This window comes from Oncorhynchus nerka, linkage group LG8, assembly GCF_034236695.1.
Source record: "Oncorhynchus nerka isolate Pitt River linkage group LG8, Oner_Uvic_2.0, whole genome shotgun sequence".
Classification (NCBI taxonomy): domain Eukaryota; kingdom Metazoa; phylum Chordata; class Actinopteri; order Salmoniformes; family Salmonidae; genus Oncorhynchus; species Oncorhynchus nerka.
Window position 1 is genome coordinate 5,236,264 of NC_088403.1, and position 19,824 is coordinate 5,256,087.

A 19,824-nucleotide genomic window follows, 5' to 3' on the forward strand; every position below is an offset into this window, starting at 1 on the left:
GTAGACTGGTGTGATGTAGATAGCTAGTAGACTGGTACGATGTAGATAGCTAGTAGACTGGTGTGATGTAGATAGCTAGTAGACTGGTACGATGTAGATAGCTAGTAGACTGGTACGATGTAGATAGCTAGTAGACTGGTACGATGTAGATAGCTAGTAGACTGCTGATGTAGATAGCTATGTAGATAGCTAGTAGAGACGATGTAGATAGCTAGTAGACTGGTGTGATGTAGATAGCTAGTAGACTGGATGTAGATAGTAGTAGACTGGTACGATGTAGATAGCTAGTAGACTGGTACGATGTAGATAGCTAGTAGACTGGTGTGATGTAGATAGCTAGTAGAGACTAGGCTAGTAGATGTAGATAGCTAGTAGACTGGTACGATGTAGATAGCTAGTAGACTGGTACGATGTAGACTGGTACGATGTAGATAGCTAGTAGACTGGTGTGATGTAGATAGCTAGTAGACTGGTACGATGTAGATAGCTAGTAGACTGGTACGATGTAGACTGGTACGATGTAGATAGCTAGTAGACTGGTACGATGTAGACTGGTACGATGTAGACTGGTACGACGTAGATAGCTAGTAGACTGCTACGATGTAGATAGCTAGTAGACTGGTATGATGTAGATAGCTAGTAGACTGGTACGATGTAGACTGCTACGGTGTAGATAGCTAGTAGACTGGTATGATGTAGACACACAGCTAGTTTGACAAAGCAGAAAAACAGATGCTTGACCTTTGACTCTGTTGCCAGCAGCTCCTCAAACACCTTCTCTAATGTCCAGCTGGAGAGAAAAGGGAGACAACACAATTTACATTTAGAAATAGAAAGGTTAGGAAGGTTAGATTCCTGATCCTCAGCCCTCCACTAGAAGCTGGAGATTTTACTTGGTCTCCAGGTATTCTCTACTAGAGGCTGGGGATCTTACCTGGCCTCCAGGTATTCTCTACTAGAGGCTGGGGATCTTACCTGGCCTCCAGGTATTCTCTACTAGAGGCTGGGGATCTTACTTGGCCTCCAGGTATTCTCTACTAGAGGCTGGGGATCTTACTTGGCCTCCAGGTATTCTCTACTAGAGGCTGGGGATCTTACTTGGCCTCCAGGTATTCTCTACTAGAGGCTGGGGATCTTACTTGACCTCCAGGTATTCCCTACTAGAGGCTGGGGATCTTACCTGGCCTCCAGGTATTCTCTACTAGAGGCTGGGGATCTTACCTGGCCTCCAGGTATTCTCTACTAGAGGCTGGGGATCTTACTTGGCCTCCAGGTATTCTCTACTAGAGGCTGGGGATCTTACTTGGCCTCCAGGTATTCTCTACTAGAGGCTGGGGATCTTACTTGGCCTCCAGGTATTCCCTACTAGAGGCTGGGGATCTTACTTGGCCTCCAGGTATTCTCTACTAGAGGCTGGGGATCTTACTTGACCTCCAGGTATTCCCTACTAGAGGCTGGGGATCTTTACTTGACCTCCAGGTATTCTCTACTAGAGGCTGGGGAGCTTACTTGGCCTCCAGGTATTCCCTACTAGAGGCTGGGGATCTTTACTTGGCCTCCAGGTATTCTCTACTAGAGGCTGGGGATCTTACTTGGCCTCCAGGTATTCTCTACTAGAGGCTGGGGATCTTACTTGGCCTCCAGGTATTCTCTACTAGAGGCTGGGGATCTTACTTGGCCTCCAGGTATTCTCTACTAGAGGCTGGGGATCTTACTTGGCCTCCAGGTATTCTCGTGGCAGCTCCTCCAGCTCCTCGCTGCCCATCCCTGAGGACCGGACCTCCTGTTCCACAAGAGAGTCTACCAGGACCCTGAAGTAGGCCCACACACTGTCCTCCCACGACTCACACACTGGGAGCAGCTAGAGGGGAGAGACAGAGAGACAAATCACTACAACCACTCTACTGTAGTCCAGCTAGATGGGAGAGACAGAGAGTCTACCAGAACCGTGACCCCCCCCAAAATCCTCTTCCTCCCCCTGACCCCCCCAATCCTCTTCCTCCCCTGACCCCCCCCAAAATCCTCTTCCTCCCCTGACCCCCAATCCTCTTCCTCCCCTGACCCCCCAAAATCCTCTTCCTCCCCCTGACCCCCCAATCCTCTTCCTCCCCTGACCTCCCAATCCTCTTCCTCCCCTGACCCCCCCCAATCCTCTTCCTCCCCTGACCCCCACATCCTCCTCCACCTAACACATACAAGTGCTACAGAGAGGAGAGGAGAAGAGAGGAGAGAGAGTCTTAGGGAGATAACACCCAACATACCCGTTTGAGGTTCCCACTCAGAACAGCGTAGATGGCTCTCTCATATTTGCTGAAGTGTTCACTATCAGCCATCCTCCAGCAGCAGACCTTCCACACACAGCGCTGAGGGTTCCCCTCCACCGGTAGCAGCTCTGCCCCGCCTGGACACACCTCAGCTCCATTACAGACCGTTCATAGGGACGTGTGGGTTGTTATGGTGATCCAATTACCGCCACACCGGCAGTCACGAGTCATGACCGCAGTCAAATTCTAACGTGACCGTTTGGTCACGGTAACTAAACTTCTCTAAGCTCTGATGATGCTGGTCACGAGTAGCCTCCCAAACCTGCCGGTCACGAGTAGCCTCCCAAACCTGCCGGTCACGAGTAGCCTCCCAAACCTGCCGGTCACGAGTAGCCTCCCAAACCTGCCGGTCACGAGTAGCCTCCCAAACCTAGCCTCCCAAACCTGCCGGTCACGAGTAGCCTCCCAAACCTGCCGGTCACGAGTAGCCTCCCAAACCTGCCGGTCACGAGTAGCCTCCCAAACCTGCCGGTCACGAGTAGCCTCCCAAACCTGCCGGTCACGAGTAGCCTCCCAAACCTGCCGGTCACGAGTAGCCTGCCAAACCTGCCGGTCACGAGTAGCCTGCCAAACCTGCCGGTCACGAGTAGCCTCCCAAACCTGCCGGTCACGAGTAGCCTCCCAAACATGCTGGTCATTAGTAGCCTCCCAAACCTGCTAACTGCCTGGTACTCAGCACTCTGTTGGATTTATTTGACTTTTTAAAATGTCGCCGTTCCAAAGGTCTGAATCAGTGTGATGTGTGTGGAAGTCAGGAGATGCTAAACGTGTTTATGTTCATTAAAAAAGGTCAATTACCGCGAGACAGACAGTTATTTACATGACAATCACCGGCTGACAAAAAGGTCACGACCTCCACTTGGTGTCATACATCTGTTGGTGAGAGTGTACGACGGAGAACTGACCTCCGTTGATGTTGGGGTCATGGTACAGCTTCCATCCCTCCAGAGTAGCAGCTCTCCATGCCTGGCCACAGCGCTTACACAGCCTCTGGGCCTACACACAACCACACGTCACTGTGACTAGAAACCAGTTCAGTGTAACCCTCCCATCCACCAGGTGGCGCTGTACTGAGATCGGTCTCAAAACGCCACCCTATTACCTGTACACTGCACTACTTTTGTGACCAGAGAACTATGAGCCCTGGTCAATAACAGTGAACAGGGAACAAATGGTGCCATTTGAGAGTGTCTCCTGTTTCTCACCTCGTCAGTCATGCCCGCTCTGAGGAGGGTGAAGAGGTACTTCAGCAGTCTGGCATCATCCTCTCTGTCCAGGTCTGCCAGGGGACGTCTCTGTCTGATGGGGGCGTCGGGGTCCTACAGACACACAGAGTTACTTTATGTTCTAAGTAAAACAATGTATTCCCTATCATGGCATCAGAGCATGTGTATGTAGGAGAGAGTGTGTAAAAGCAATGAAGATGATAAAAGTCCTCTTACCAGCTCAGTAACCAGGGCAACAGCAGGCCTAAAAGCCCCTCTTACCAGCTCAGTAACCAGGGCAACAGCAGGCCTAAAAGCCCCTCTTACCAGCTCAGTAACAAAGGCAACATTGAAGCCTGTGAAGAACAGGCCTAAAAGCCCCTCTTACCAATTCAGTAACAAGGGGAACATTGAAGCCTGTGACGAACAGGCCTAAAAGCCCCTCTTACCAATTCAGTAACAAGGGGAACATTGAAGCCTGTGAAGAACAGGCCTAAAAGCCCCTCTTACCAATTCAGTAACAAGGGGAACATTGAAGCCTGTGAAGAGCAGGCCTAAAAGCCCCTCTTACCAATTCAGTAACCAGGGCAACAGCAGGCCTAAAAGCCCCTCTTACCAGCTCAGTAACCAGGGCAACATTGAAGCCTGTGAAGAACAGGCCTAAAAGCCCCTCTTACCAGCTCAGTAACCAGGGCAACAGCAGGCCTAAAAGCCCCTCTTACCAGCTCAGTAACCAGGGCAACAGCAGGCCTAAAAGCCCCTCTTACCAGCTCAGTAACCAGGGCAACAGCAGGCCTAAAAGCCCCTCTTACCAGCTCAGTAACCAGGGCAACAGCAGGCCTAAAAGCCCCTCTTACCAGCTCAGTAACCAGGGCAACAGCAGGCCTAAAAGCCCCTCTTACCAGCTCAGTAACCAGGGCAACAGCAGGCCTAAAAGCCCCTCTTACCAGCTCAGTAACCAGGGTAACATTGAAGCCTGTGAAGAACAGGCCTAAAAGCCCCTCTTACCAATTCAGTAACAAGGGGAACATTGAAGCCTGTGCTGGAGGTGTTTCTTCTCAGTTTCAGAGCATGAAGGGTATTCTCCCTGAAAGTCAAACAGAATATTAGCCAAGGCACATGGTCTTCCTAACGACATACAAGTCCTCATCTCTCTCAAATGACTCCAGCTACTTACCAGTAGACAGACTTGGCGTAGTATTCAATGTTGTCGGAGAAGTCCCCGATTTCATCTTTGGCGATACTCTCTAACCAATCCACAACCAACTAAGAGAGAGGAGGTGAAACGATTATTTAAAACTTTACAATGTCTCTATTACAACCATCCATCAGACCAAACAGGACTGTACCACTAGAGACAGATAATAGGGGAGGAGGTGTGTGTGTGTGTATACACTACCAGTCAAAAGTTTAAGAAAACCTGCTCATTCCAGGCCTTTTCTTTATTTTTTACTATTTTCTACATTGTAGAATAATAGTGAAGACGTCAAAACTATGAAATAACACACATGGAATCATGTAGTAACCAAAAAAAAGTTTTTAAACAAAACAGATTCTTCAAAGTAGCCACCCTTTGCCTTGATGACTGCTTTGCACACTCTTGGCATTCTCTCAACCAGCTTCATGAGGTAGTCACCTGGAATGCATTTCAATTAACACGTGTGCCTTTTTAAAAGTTGATTTGTGGAATTTCTTTCCGTCTTAATGCGTTTGAGCCAATCAGTTGTGTTGTGACAAAGGTAGAAGATAGCCCTATTTGGTAAAAGACCCAAGTCCATATTATTGCAAATACAGCTCAAATAAGCAAAGAGAAACGACAGTCCATCTTTACTTTAAGACATGAAGGACAGTCAATGCGAAACATTTCAAGAACTTGGAACGTTTCTTCAAGTGTAGCCGCAAAAAAACATCAAGCGCTATGATGAAACTGGCTCTAATAAGGACCACAGGAAAGGGAGACCCAGAGTTACCTCTGCTGCTGAGGATAAATTAGAGTTACCAGCCTCAGAAATTGCAGCCAAAATAAATGCTTCACAGAGTTCAAGTAACAGACAAATCTCAACATCAACTGTTCAGAGGAGATGCGTGAAATCACGCCTTCATGGTCGAATTGCTGCAAAGAAACCACTACTGAAGGACACCAATAAGAAGAAGAGACTTGCTTGGGGCAAGAAACACAATGGACATTAGACCGGTGGAAATCTGTCCTTTGGTCTGATGAGTCCAAATTTGAGATTTTTGGTTCCAACCGCCGTATCTTTGTGAGACACAGAGTCGAACGGATGATCTCCGCATGAGTGGTTCCCACCGTGAAGCATGGAGGAGGAGGTGTGTGGTTCCCACTGTGAAGCATGGAGGAGGAGGTGTGGGGTGTGGGGGTGCTTTGCTGGTGATACTGTCTGTGATTTATTTTAAATTAAAAAGGCACACTTAACCAGCAAGGCTACCACAGCATTCTGCAGAGATACTCCATCCCATCTGGTTTGCGCTCAGTGAGACTATGATTTGTTTTTCAACAGGGCAATGACCCAACACACCTCCAGGCTGTGTAAAGGCTATTTGACCAAGATGGAAAGTGATGGAATGCTGCATCAGATGACCTGGCCTCCACAATCACCCAAACAAGTGCTCAGCATATGTGGGAACTCCTTGAAGACTGTTGGAAAAGCATTCCAGGTGATGCTGGTTGAGAGAATGCCAAGAGTGTGCAAAGCTGTCATCAAGGCAAAGGGTGGCAACTTTGAAGAATCTAAAATACATTTTGATTTGTTTAACACTTTTTTTTGGTTACTCCATGATTCCATATGTGTTATTTCATAGTTTTGATGTCTTCACTATTATTCTACAATGTAGAACATGTTGACTGGTACTGTATGTGTGTGTGTGTGTGTGTGTGTGTGTGTGTGTGTGAGAGAGAGAGAGAGTCTAACCTGACTCTGGCGTACTACAGCATCTCTCTGGAAAAGTTGTTCCATCACCACCTTCTCACTAACACCGGGAGCCTGAGGAGATATGGTCACATACACAGGAGAGAGGACAGTTACTCCATTTCCTTCTCTCTCTCCCTCTCCATCACACAGGAGAGAGGACAGTTACTCCATTTCCTTCTCTCTCTCCCTCTCCATCACACAGGAGAGAGGACAGTTACTCCATTTCCTTCTCTCTCCTCCCTCTCCATCACACAGGAGAGAGGACAGTTACTCCATTTCCTTCTCTCTCTCCCTCCCTCTCCATCACACAGGAGAGAGGACAGATACTCCATTTCCTTCTCTCCATCACACAGCAAGAAACACCTGTAGTTCCCTAACGACATCATAGTTGTAGAGGAGTACTCACAGCCACATCCATCATGATGTCATCCTCCAGCTCTGACTGGATCCTGTCTCTGAGGGGGAGGGACACAGTGATGTAACAAAGTCAAACCACACGTCTCCATAGCAACACCATTCCTCTATGTAGTGATGAGGAAAATGAATGCAAAAATAGATAGTTACATGTAGATGGGGATATTGTTTTGGACGACATAGCGTAGCGAGCATTTAGCTATACATTTGTTTTTTGCGCTAGTCGGCTGTACCTACACCTAAACTTTTCCTTCACAGCCTTGATCTCTATCTTTTTAAATAGGGAGCCAATTGGTTCAGCATTAAAACATTTTTTTATTTTCATGGCTCTCTCTCTTGTCCCTCTGCAGCAGACATATGGTGAACATACAGTGCCTTGCGAAAGTATTCGGCCCCCTTGAACTTTGCGACCTTTTGCCACATTTCAGGCTTCAAACATAAAGATATAAAACTGTATTTTTTTGTGAAGAATCAACAACAAGTGGGACACAATCATGAAGTGGAACGACATTTATTGGATATTTCAAACTTTTTTAACAAATCAAAAACTGAAAAATTGGGCGTGCAAAATTATTCAGCCCCCTTAAGTTAATACTTTGTAGCGCCACCTTTTGCTGCGATTACAGCTGTAAGTCGCTTGGGGTATGTCTCTATCAGTTTTGCACATCGAGAGACTGACATTTTTTCCCATTCCTCCTTGCAAAACAGCTCGAGCTCAGTGAGGTTGGATGGAGAGCATTTGTGAACAGCAGTTTTCAGTTCTTTCCACAGATTCTCGATTGGATTCAGGTCTGGACTTTGACTTGGCCATTCTAACACCTGGATATGTTAATTTTTGAACCATTCCATTGTAGATTTTGCTTTATGTTTTGGATCATTGTCTTGTTGGAAGACAAATCTCCGTCCCAGTCTCAGGTCTTTTGCAGACTCCATCAGGTTTTCTTCCAGAATGGTCCTGTATTTGGCTCCATCCATCTTCCCATCAATTTTAACCATCTTCCCTGTCCCTGCTGAAGAAAAGCAGGCCCAAACCATGATGCTGCCACCACCATGTTTGACAGTGGGGATGGTGTGTTCAGGGTGATGAGCTGTGTTGCTTTTACACCAAACATAACGTTTTGCATTGTTGCCAAAAAGTTCAATTTTGGTTTCATCTGACCAGAGCACCTTCTTCCACATGTTTGGTGTGTCTCCCAGGTGGCTTGTGGCAAACTTTAAACAACACTTTTTATGGATATCTTTAAGAAATGGCTTTCTTCTTGCCACTCTTCCATAAAGGCCAGATTTGTGCAATATACGACTGATTGTTGTCCTATGGACAGAGTCTCCCACCTCAGCTGTAGATCTCTGCAGTTCATCCAGAGTGATCATGGGCATCTTGGCTGCATCTCCGATCAGTCTTCTCCTTGTATGAGCTGAAAGTTTAGAGGGACGGCCAGGTCTTGGTAGATTTGCAGTGGTCTGATACTACTTCCATTTCAATATTATCGCTTTAACAGTGCTCCTTGGGATGTTTAAAGCTTGGGAAATCTTTTTGTATCCAAATCCGGCTTTAAACTTCTTCACAACAGTATCTCGGACCTGCCTGGTGTGTTCCTTGTTCTTCATGACGCTCTCTGCGCTTTTAACGGACCTCTGAGACTATCACAGTGCAGGTGCATTTATACGGAGACTTGATTACACACAGGTGGATTGTATTTATCATCATTAGTCATTTAGGTCAACATTGGATCATTCAGAGATCCTCACTGAACTTCTGGAGAGAGTTTGCTGCACTGAAAGTAAAGGAGCTGAATAATTTTGCATGCCCAATTTTTCAGTTTTTGATTTGTTAAAAAAGTTTGAAATATCCAATAAATGTCGTTCCACTTCATGATTGTGTCCCACTTGTTGTTGATTCTTCACAAAAAAATACAGTTTTATATCTTTATGTTTGAAGCCTGAAATGCGGCAAAAGGTCGCAAAGTTCAAGGGGGCCGAATACTTTCGCAAAGGCACTGTATGTTTGGAACATCGAATCGCAATTAAATCACAATACATTTGGTATCGGCGTGTAAGTATTGTGATGATATCTATTTGTGAGTTCCCTGCTAATTCACAGCCCTAATATATATATATATATATATATATATATATATATATATATATATATATATATATATAGAGAGAGAAGGAAGGAAGGAAGGAAGGAAGGAAGGAAGGAAGGAAGGACAGACAGACACTAACCTGTATAGAGAAGTGATGAGGCGCCAGGTGACCATCTCCTGCTGTAAAAGCCATCTCATACCAGCAGTCTTAGAGGACTTCTGTTGCCCTGGAGCTGCCCTCGATACCAGCCTCTGGAGCATGCCCACCTGGTACACAATACACCATTATCACTGTGTTCATAAGGGCAGCATAGCTATACAATACACCATTATCACTGTGTTCATAAGGGCAGCATAGCCATACAATACACCATTATCACTGTGTTCATAAGGGCAGCATAGCCATACAATACACCATGATCACTGTGTTCATAAGGGCAGCATAGCTATACATACACCATTATCTCTGGGTGTTCATAAGGGCAGCATAGCCATACATACACCATTATCACTGTGTTCATAAGGGCAGCATAGCTATACATACACCATTATCTCTGGGTGTTCATAAGGGCAGCATAGCTATACAATACACCATTATCACTGTGTTCATAAGGGCAGCATAGCTATACAATACACCATTATCACTGTGTTCATATGGGCAGCATAGCTATACATACACCATTATCACTGTGTTCATAAGGGCAGCATAGCCATACAATACACCATTATCACTGTGTTCATAAGGGCAGCATAGCCATACAATACACCATTATCACTGTGTTCATAAGGGCAGCATAGCCATACAATACACCATTATCACTGTGTTCATAAGGGCAGCATAGCTATACAATACACCATTATCACTGTGTTCATAAGGGCAGCATAGCCATACAATACACCATTATCACTGTGTTCATAAGGGCAGCATAGCCATACAATACACCATTATCACTGTGTTCATAAGGGCAGCATAGCCATACAATACACCATTATCACTGTGTTCATAAGGGCAGCATAGCCATACAATACACCATTATCACTGTGTTCATAAGGGCAGCATAGCCATATATACACCATTATCACTGTGTTCATAAGGCTGCACACAGCTCTGCATATAAAACACACAATGACTCACACACACACACACATACACTCGCACATACCCACGCTTGAGGAGCAAACCTCCTGCTCTACAAACTCTTGCGCACACACACACACACACACACACACACACACACACACACGTGTTCTAAAACCCCCACACGCATGGGTTCTAAAAACACACACACACTCACTAGCTAGCATACCACACACACACTCACTAGCTAGCATACCACACACACACTCACTAGCTAGCACACACACAGTAGAGGGAAGTTGGTTGAGGTAAGTGAGAAAACGGTACCTTGTCTTGACAGATGGCTTCATACTCCCCCAGCAGGTCAAAGACAGCAGTGGACGAGTGTCTGAGATAGGACTGGAGGAACTCTGGGAACAGACTGACTGATGCTGCAGGGTACAGAGAGGGGGGGGTCAAAGGTCAGCAGTGGAGGAGTGTCTGAGATAAGACTGGAGGAACTCTGGGAACAGACTGACTGATGCTGCAGGGTACAGAGAGGGAGGGGGGTCAGAGGTCAGCAGTGGAGGAGTGTCTGAGATAGGACTGGAGGAACTCTGGGAACAGACTGACTGACGCTGCAGGGTACAGAGAGGGAGGGGGGTCAGAGGTCAGCAGTGGACGAGTGTCTGAGATAGGACTGGAGGAACTCTGGGAACAGACTGACTGATGCTGCAGGACACAGAGAGGGAGGGGGGTCAGAGGTCAGCAGTGGAGGAGTGTCTGAGATAGGACTGGAGGAACTCTGGGAACAGACTGACTGATGCTGCAGGGTACAGAGGGGGGGGGTCAAAGGTCAGCAGTGGAGGAGTGTCTGAGATAGGACTGGAGGAACTCTGGGAACAGACTGACTGACTGATGCTGCAGGACACAGGGGGGGGGTCAGAGGTCAGCAGTAGAGGAGTGTCTGAGATAGGACTGGAGGAACTCTGGGAACAGACTGACTGATGCTGCAGGACACAGGGGGGTCAGAGGTCAGCAGTGGAGGAGTGTCTGAGATAGGACTGGAGGAACTCTGGGAACAGGCTGACTGATGCTGCAGGACACTGAGAGCAGGGAGGGGGGTCAGAGGTCAGCAGTGGAGGAGTGTCTGAGATAGGACTGGAGAACTCTGGGAACAACTGCAGGACACTGGGAACAGGAACTCTGGGACTGACTGATGCTGCAGGACACAGAGGGGAGGGGGGGGTCAGAGGTCAGCAGTGGAGGAGTGTCTGAGATAGGACTGGAGGAACTCTGGGAACAGGCTGACTGACGCTGCAGGACACAGAGGGGAGGGGGGGTCAGAGGTCAGCAGTGGAGGAGTGTCTGAGATAGGACTGGAGGAACTCTGGGAACAGGCTGACTGACACGGGGGGGGGGGGGCGTTGTATTCTATTCTGGGGCGGCAGGTAGTTTAGTGGTTAGAGCGTTGGACTGGTAACCGAAAGGTTGCAAGTTCAAATCACCGAGTTGACAAGGTACAAATCTGTCGTTCTGCCCCTGAACAAGGCAGTTAACCCACTGTTCCTAGACCAGTTAACCCACTGTTCCTAGACCAGTTAACCCACTGTTCCTAGACCAGTTAACCCACTGTTCCTAGACCAGTTAACCCACTGTTCCTAGACCAGTTAACCCCCTGTTCCACTGTTCCTAGACCAGTTAACCCCCTGTTCCCATCATTGAAAATAAGAATTTGTTCTTTAACTGACTTGCCTGGTTAAATAAAAAGGTAATAAAATAGATTCTACACATTTACAGAACGACACCTAGCCACTACCCTCTGTAACCCCTTTCCCCAAATCTGGACCCTGTAGACAGTTATACGTGCTGATTATCAGACCTGGCTGGGAAACCTGGGAAATGGAACCGCTGGCTCATCAGTGATATTAAAAATCAATCAACAACCAGGGAGAAAATAAATGAATCTGACCAGCCTCTCCGGGATCCTCCTCCTTCAGCATTACAGAGGACATGTTGATGTCGTCAGTAAAGCTGGTGTCCCCCAGTCCCAGGCCGGACAGAGGAGACGGGTACAGGCTGTTGGTCCAGTCACTGTCATCCAGGTTCTGGAGCCCAGAGGGAGACAGAGACACAGTCAAAAACACAGAAACAACCAGCTTGTGGATCCAGGTTCTGGAGCCCAGAGGGAGACAGAGACGCAGTCAAAAACACAGAAACAACCAGCTTGTGGATCCAGGTTCTGGAGCCCAGAGGGAGACAGAGACGCAGTCAAAAACACAGAAACAACCAGCTTGTGGATCCAGGTTCTGGAGCCCAGAGGGAGACAGAGACGCAGTCAGAAACACAGAAACAACCAGCGTCTGGATCCAGGTTCTGGAGCCCAAACACAGAAACAGAAACACAGAAACAACCAGCGTCTGGATCCAGGTTCTGGAGCCCAGAGGGAGACAGAGACACAGTCAAAAACACAGAACCAACCAGCTTGTGGATCCAGGTTCTGGAGCCCAGAGGGAGACAGAGACACAGTCAAAAACACAGAAACAACCAGCGTCTGGATCCAGGTTCTGGAGCCCAGAGGGAGACAGAGACGCAGTCAGAAACACAGAAACAACCAGCGTCTGGATCCAGGTTCTCGCAGTCAGAAACACAGAAACAACCAGCGTCTGGATCCAAAAACACAGAAACAACCAATCCAGGTTCAGCCCAGAGGGAGACAGAGACACAGTCAAAAACACAGAACCAACCAGCTTGTGGATCCAGGTTCTGGAGCCCAGAGGGAGACAGAGACACAGTCAAAAACACAGAAACAACCAGCGTGTGGATCCAGGTTCTGGAGCCCAGAGGGAGACAGAGACGCAGTCAGAAACACAGAAACAACCAGCGTCTGGATCCAGGTTCTGGAGCCCAGAGGGAGACAGAGACGCAGTCAGAAACACAGAAACAACCAGCTTGTGGATCCAGGTTCTGGAGCCCAGAGGGAGACAGAGACACAGTCAAAAACACAGAACCAACCAGCGTGTGGATCGGCCTCAACGATACATACTTGATTAAAAGGTAGAGTCAGCGACATGACGTTTTGCACGAACAGCATCGCAGATATTGCGACGAGCAAGATGCAACACTTCCCTCTCACACAGTATCTGCACGGGGTTCGCTTCACACTCTTACAACATGGTAGCTTGACATGACCAAAACAGTGGAGAAGTTTAGCCTCGCGTTCCAACGCTCTTTAGTTGTTGCAGAAAATGGACCCGCTATACTGTTTACTTTATCTACGTCATATCACTGAGTCTACCTTTAATAAGTGTCAACAACTGATGAATGGTGATGCAGTGTGGATTAATTGGCTGCTGTTGTTCTGTCTCCGGATCCCCTCTTTGGAGAGAGACAGAACCACACAGTGTCTGTCAGCAGACAAAACACCCAGTCAAGACTGGTATCCATCTCCTCACCATGCTCATACTGCCCAGGGGAGGTCGTGGCGTATGGATGAAACGAGGAGTCCTGCGCCCTGTCGCCAAGATGGCCGACACATCTGGGTTCCTAGCAGCACTCTTCGGGGTGACTGTAGGGAGAGGGAGGAGGAATCACCACGACAACAATTACAATAGAGTACAATCTGTTGCGACAGTATAGCCTTTGTCTCCGGTCATTCTGGGAGACACCAGCTAGTGGATGGTGAGAGTCCGGGTTAACAAACTGGACCATAGGTCTTATTTTATCTACATGTCTTTATCGTGGTTGACAACACTTTTACCTTTAACCAAACAATGCTCTCATAGCAGAGCCAGAGGCCTGTGTTGGTATTGAAGAGGACAGACTTACAGGACTGTTTGAAGACGGATCCAGGTGTGTGGCAGGGCAGGGAACGGGCAGGTGTGGTGGTACTACCTTGGTTGTCATCACGAGGAGAAAGGACTGGACAACAACGGTCAGGGAATATAACTGGCTAGTTACTGTTATCTAAAAGACACACCTTATGCAGTCATATAACAGCCCCATGAGACTTCTGTTAGCTAACTAATAGTCTGAGCAACGGTGTGTGAGAGCAATGAGCATCAGTAATGCAGGTCTTAAATGGTGTAACCTAGACAACAGGTAGGTAGGTTTACCAATGAGCATCAGTAATGCAGGTCTTAAATGGTGTAACCTAGACAACAGGTAGGTAGGTTTACCAATGAGCATCAGGTCTTAAATGGTGTAACCTAGACAACAGGTAGGTAGGTTTACCAATGAGCATCAGTAATGCAGGTCTTAAATGGTGTAACCTAGACAACAGGTAGGTAGGTTTACCAATGAGCATCAGTAATGCAGGTCTTAAATGGTGTAACCTAGACAACAGGTAGGTAGGTTTACCATGACAACGGCCCAATAAGGATACAGTTGAATTGAGCCTTCTTCTGCACTGAACTCTTTCGGCGTACTGCTCTGGTCACTTCGGCATCTCGTACAATAGGCGACAGGAACTCATTCTGGTCCCTACGCAGAGGAACCATGTTAGTTCAGATACTGTAAAGGAGACAGCAACTCATTCTGGTCCCTACGCAGAGGAACCATGTTAGTTCAGATACTGTAAAGGAGACAGCAACTCATTCTGGTCCCTACGCAGAGGAACCATGTTAGTTCAGATACTGTAAAGGAGACAGGAACTCATTCTGGTCCCTACACAGAGGAACCATGTTAGTTCAGATACTGTAAAGGAGACAGCAACTCATTCTGGTCCCTACGCAGAGGAACCATGTTAGTTCAGATACTGTAAAGGAGACAGCAACTCATTCTGGTCCCTACACAGAGGAACCATGTTAGTTCAGATACTGTAAAGGAGACAGGAACTCATTCTGGTCCCTACACAGAGGAACCATGTTAGTTCAGATACTGTAAAGGAGACAGCAACTCATTCTGGTCCCTACGCAGAGGAACCATGTTAGTTCAGATACTGTAAAGGAGACAGGAACTCATTCTGGTCCCTACGCAGAGGAACCATGTTAGTTCAGATACTGTAAAGGAGACAGCAACTCATTCTGGTCCCTACACAGAGGAACCATGTTAGTTCAGATACTGTAAAGGAGACAGGAACTCATTCTGGTCCCTACACAGAGGAACCATGTTAGTTCAGATACTGTAAAGGAGACAGCAACTCATTCTGGTCCCTACACAGAGGAACCATGTTAGTTCAGATACTGTAAAGGAGACAGCAACTCATTCTGGTCCCTACGCAGAGGAACCATGTTAGTTCAGATACTGTAAAGGAGACAGCAACTCATTCTGGTCCCTACGCAGAGGAACCATGTTAGTTCAGATACTGTAAAGGAGACAGCAACTCATTCTGGTCCCTACACAGAGGAACCATGTTAGTTCAGATACTGTAAAGGAGACAGGAACTCATTCTGGTCCCTAGGCAGAGGAACCATGTTAGTTCAGATACTGTAAAGGAGACAGGAACTCATTCTGGTCCCTACGCAGAGGAACCATGTTAGTTCAGATACTGTAAAGGAGACAGGAACTCATTCTGGTCCCTACGCAGAGGAACCATGTTAGTTCAGATACTGTAAAGGAGACAGCAACTCATTCTGGTCCCTACGCAGAGGAACCATGTTAGTTCAGATACTGTAAAGGAGACAGCAACTCATTCTGGTCCCTACGCAGAGGAACCATGTTAGTTCAGATACTGTAAAGGAGACAGCAACTCATTCTGGTCCCTACGCAGAGGAACCATGTTAGTTCAGATACTGTAAAGGAGACAGCAACTCATTCTGGTCCCTACACAGAGGAACCATGTTAGTTCAGATACTGTAAAGGAGACAGCAACTCATTCTGGTCCCTACGCAGAGGAACCATGTTAGTTCAGATACTGTAAAGGAGACAGGAACTCATTCTGGTCCCTACGCAGAGGAACCATGTTAGTTCAGATACTGTAAAGGAGACAGCAACTCATTCTGGTCCCTACGCAGAGGAACCATGTTAGTTCAGATACTGTAAAGGAGACAGGAACTCATTCTGGTCCCTACACAGAGGAACCATGTTAGTTCAGATACTGTAAAGGAGACAGCAACTCATTCTGGTCCCTACGCAGAGGAACCATGTTAGTTCAGATACTGTAAAGGAGACAGGAACTCATTCTGGTCCCTACGCAGAGGAACCATGTTAGTTCAGATACTGTAAAGGAGACAGCAACTCATTCTGGTCCCTACGCAGAGGAACCATGTTAGTTCAGATACTGTAAAGGAGACAGCAACTCATTCTGGTCCCTATGCAGAGGAACCATGTTAGTTCAGATACTGTAAAGGAGACAGCAACTCATTCTGGTCCCTACACAGAGGAACCATGTTAGTTCAGATACTGTAAAGGAGACAGGAACTCATTCTGGTCCCTACGCGCAGAGGAACCATGTTAGTTCAGATACTGTAAAGGAGACAGGAACTCATTCTGGTCCCTACACAGAGGAACCATGTTAGTTCAGATACTGTAAAGGAGACAGCAACTCATTCTGGTCCCTACGCAGAGGAACCATGTTAGTTCAGATACTGTAAAGGAGACAGGAACTCATTCTGGTCCCTACACAGAGGAACCATGTTAGTTCAGATACTGTAAAGGAGACAGCAACTCATTCTGGTCCCTACACAGAGGAACCATGTTAGTTCAGATACTGTAAAGGAGACAGCAACTCATTCTGGTCCCTACACAGAGGAACCATGTTAGTTCAGATACTGTAAAGGAGACAGCAACTCATTCTGGTCCCTACACAGAGGAACCATGTTAGTTCAGATACTGTAAAGGAGACAGCAACTCATTCTGGTCCCTACACAGAGGAACCATGTTAGTTCAGATACTGTAAAGGAGACAGGAACTCATTCTGGTCCCTACACAGAGGAACCATGTTGGATGGATGCAAACAATCAAGATATCATTCTGCCAGGTGGGCATAAGATACTTTGTAGCTAGTTATAATTTAATTGAGAAGGTTTTTTTAGGAAAGCCTTTCCATCCACCAGAAAACGGTCAGGCCTATCAATAACATTGCTATATTTTCCCCTGTTCCTTAAAATATCTTACCTTGCTTCTAAAGAAGCCTGTAGACAAAATCTTACAATAGAAACATAGAGGCAATTATTTGATTAAGGCTTCCTCATATGCATTCTCCTATTCTATTTGTTTTCTTTCGTTGTCAAGCAACCAAAGACTTTATCCAAGTCATGTTAGCAACTCATGACAGTTGTTGAATCTTTAGATCTCCCTTCTTTCTACATTTCTATTGGATATTTCCATATTTATCCATGAAACCTCTGAACAACGTTTTCCTGCAAATTGCATTTTGGAACATGCGTGTGCAGGCCTCTACCGCCGTGTGCACATCGCTGCGCCTAAAATGTTAAGTAGCAGTATTTTAAGCTAAACATTCCGGACCCAGTTCTCCAAAAGCATCTTAAACAGCGACTGCCTTTAAAGCAACAAATCCCTTTGAAAACAGCCCGTGTGGCATCGATATGAATCAGAAACAGTTCGTGTCCAAATTGACTACATGGTGTAAATAGGATCATTTTGGTCATAAGGTCAGTCTCGTCTAAAACAGAGTTCGGACTTTTATGTGTCACACAACAGGTAAATGAAGTTTGGGTTTTGATTTGACAATGTACATATGCCCACTTAACATGGGGTGAACAGCTGTGGTGATGGCTCTGTCTAGCAGCTGACTCTGTTTACATTAGACAACACATTGCAATTATTATTATTTTTACTTGAGAAATACTGCACCAAAACATCTTAGATGTGAAATTGCACAACTGAAACTTTTTTGGGCAAACACGTCAACATGTATTACAGATCCATCCTGATCTATTCCATCAGCCTTAATAATTGATTGTACTTATAACGTTGCCTCCACACTGCACTACTTTAATACGCATCATGGGGATTAAGAAAGTAATATCTTCAGTTCCTCTATGGGGGAACTGAATGAGAAGATACATGGCGTTGAAGCCGCACTAGACCAGATGCTAAAATTACGCTAGCTACCTGTAATCCAGAAACAATATATCCCGTTAAACAAATTACAAGTTACCGAACACTTCAAATGAAAATAAAAACGCCAGCAAACGTGATTTACTATAAAGACCCATTAGTTAAACTAGCTGGTGGTACAAACAAACCACTTGCTTAGACAGCTGCAAGACACGTTCAAACGACTAGCTTAACTAGCTAATATTGCTAACACATGTCCCATACCTGCCATTACAAATCTACAGACAGCGTACTTATGTAGTACACTCACTAAATACTGTATAACAATGTCACATATATCCCTGTAATTCATCTTTTTATATCAGCATAAGAAACGTTTTACCAGTCCATGACAGCAGGATATTAACTCCACAGTAAACTAATCCAGTCTGATAGTTTCTACTTCTGGTTCCCGCTCGACAAGGAATTACAATCGAGCTCCAACACTGTTCATTAATACACCGCCCCCCAATAAATAGAGCCAATATCCCATTCTTTTGCGACTCAAAATTATTCGTAAAATCTAAATAAAGGTATTTTAAATTGGGCAAATCAGTGTTTACTAGTTATTAAATTATATTTGAGATTATACTCGATTACTTTGGACTGATGACCGTAAAACAGCCACTGCCATAGAGATAGATAGAGAATTCATGTTTGTATATCTGTGCCATTATATCGTCTGTGAGCACACGGGGCAGCGCCATTGAGGCAATTTCTATTTGAAGTAGTCCATTTTCTTATTCTCGATTGTCTGATCCCTCCTGATGACCCCGGTTGGGACATGACTCCAACAGAGTCATCAGGAGGGATCAGATAATATAGTTGGAAGTCTCACCCAGTTAACTACATTACAATGGTGCTGAAGCCCTTCAATGGAGCTACACATGCTAAAACTGGTATTTGGGCCATTACAGGCCTCTATTATTCTCTATGACTGCTGGGCGTCATCTACTCCACAGGCTGTAAAGAGTAGTCATGTTGCGCTCAATAACGGAGCATTCCTACAGCGCCACCCTCGGGCAGCAACAGTTTAAATGCCCGTATTCTTTTCTTTTCTTTTTTTTTTACTCATGAAGTGGTTATTCTCGCGGCCTACACTTCTTTAAATAATCTCATTTACCAAGGCATTCTTTCTTGATATCATGACAATGTATTAAACATGAACTTGTAGCACGTAAAGTTATACAATAACATATGGCTATGAGTGCAGAATGTTTCACTTTTGACACAATTTGTCTAAAAAAATAAAACAAAAGTATATATATTTTCTTTTTTTTTTTCTCCCATGTGGTCATCAGCAGTCCCTTTCAGACAGAGAGTGCAGGGCCATATCAATGTTTCATCAGAGTCCATGTTATTTTCCTGCATGTTGAAGAACAGGAAGTGTCTCTCTGTCCACAGAGTTTCCTGTAGACCCAGAATAGCACCGTTGTGTGTTGTGTTGTTTATATGATTCAGGCTTTCCAAGGATGCTGTGTGATTCTGAGACAAACGTCAGACAGGCTGAGTGGTCACACCCTGCGAGAGACTGGAGAAATCCATAGGTTGAGTCCCAAATGGCACCCTAATTCCCTATATAGTGAACTACTTTGACCAGAGCCTGGACGCACCCTATTCCCTATATAGTGAACAACTTTTAACCAGAGACCTATGGAAGCTGGTCAAAAGTAGTGCACTATATAGGGAATAGGGTGCCAGAGCCCATATGGTTCTAGTCAAAAGTAGTGCACTATATAGGGAATAGGGTGCCAGAGCCCATATGGTTCTAGTCAAAAGTAGTGCACTATATAGGGAATAGGGTGC

At 46.0% G+C, this 19,824-nt stretch overlaps 1 protein-coding gene across 1 annotated transcript in view; it reads right to left on the bottom strand.

Moving 5' to 3' along the window:
* nup107 (nucleoporin 107) overlaps positions 1-18,455 on the bottom strand; it is a 44,396-nt gene extending 25,941 nt beyond the window's left edge. Inside the window, exons 1-16 of the mRNA XM_065021257.1 lie at positions 18,362-18,455; positions 14,402-14,499; positions 13,846-13,938; positions 13,473-13,585; positions 11,990-12,125; positions 10,366-10,469; positions 9,100-9,227; positions 6,866-6,914; positions 6,460-6,531; positions 4,707-4,795; positions 4,538-4,616; positions 3,530-3,643; positions 3,230-3,320; positions 2,262-2,401; positions 1,716-1,861; positions 742-790 (exon numbers count right to left, since the gene is read on the bottom strand). Of these exons, the coding sequence (XP_064877329.1) occupies positions 742-790; positions 1,716-1,861; positions 2,262-2,401; positions 3,230-3,320; positions 3,530-3,643; positions 4,538-4,616; positions 4,707-4,795; positions 6,460-6,531; positions 6,866-6,914; positions 9,100-9,227; positions 10,366-10,469; positions 11,990-12,125; positions 13,473-13,585; positions 13,846-13,938; positions 14,402-14,499; positions 18,362-18,369 (1,509 nt within the window). The 5' untranslated portion in view covers positions 18,370-18,455. The remainder of the gene's footprint in view (positions 1-741; positions 791-1,715; positions 1,862-2,261; positions 2,402-3,229; positions 3,321-3,529; positions 3,644-4,537; positions 4,617-4,706; positions 4,796-6,459; positions 6,532-6,865; positions 6,915-9,099; positions 9,228-10,365; positions 10,470-11,989; positions 12,126-13,472; positions 13,586-13,845; positions 13,939-14,401; positions 14,500-18,361) is intronic.
* Positions 18,456-19,824: the final 1,369 nt, after the last annotated feature.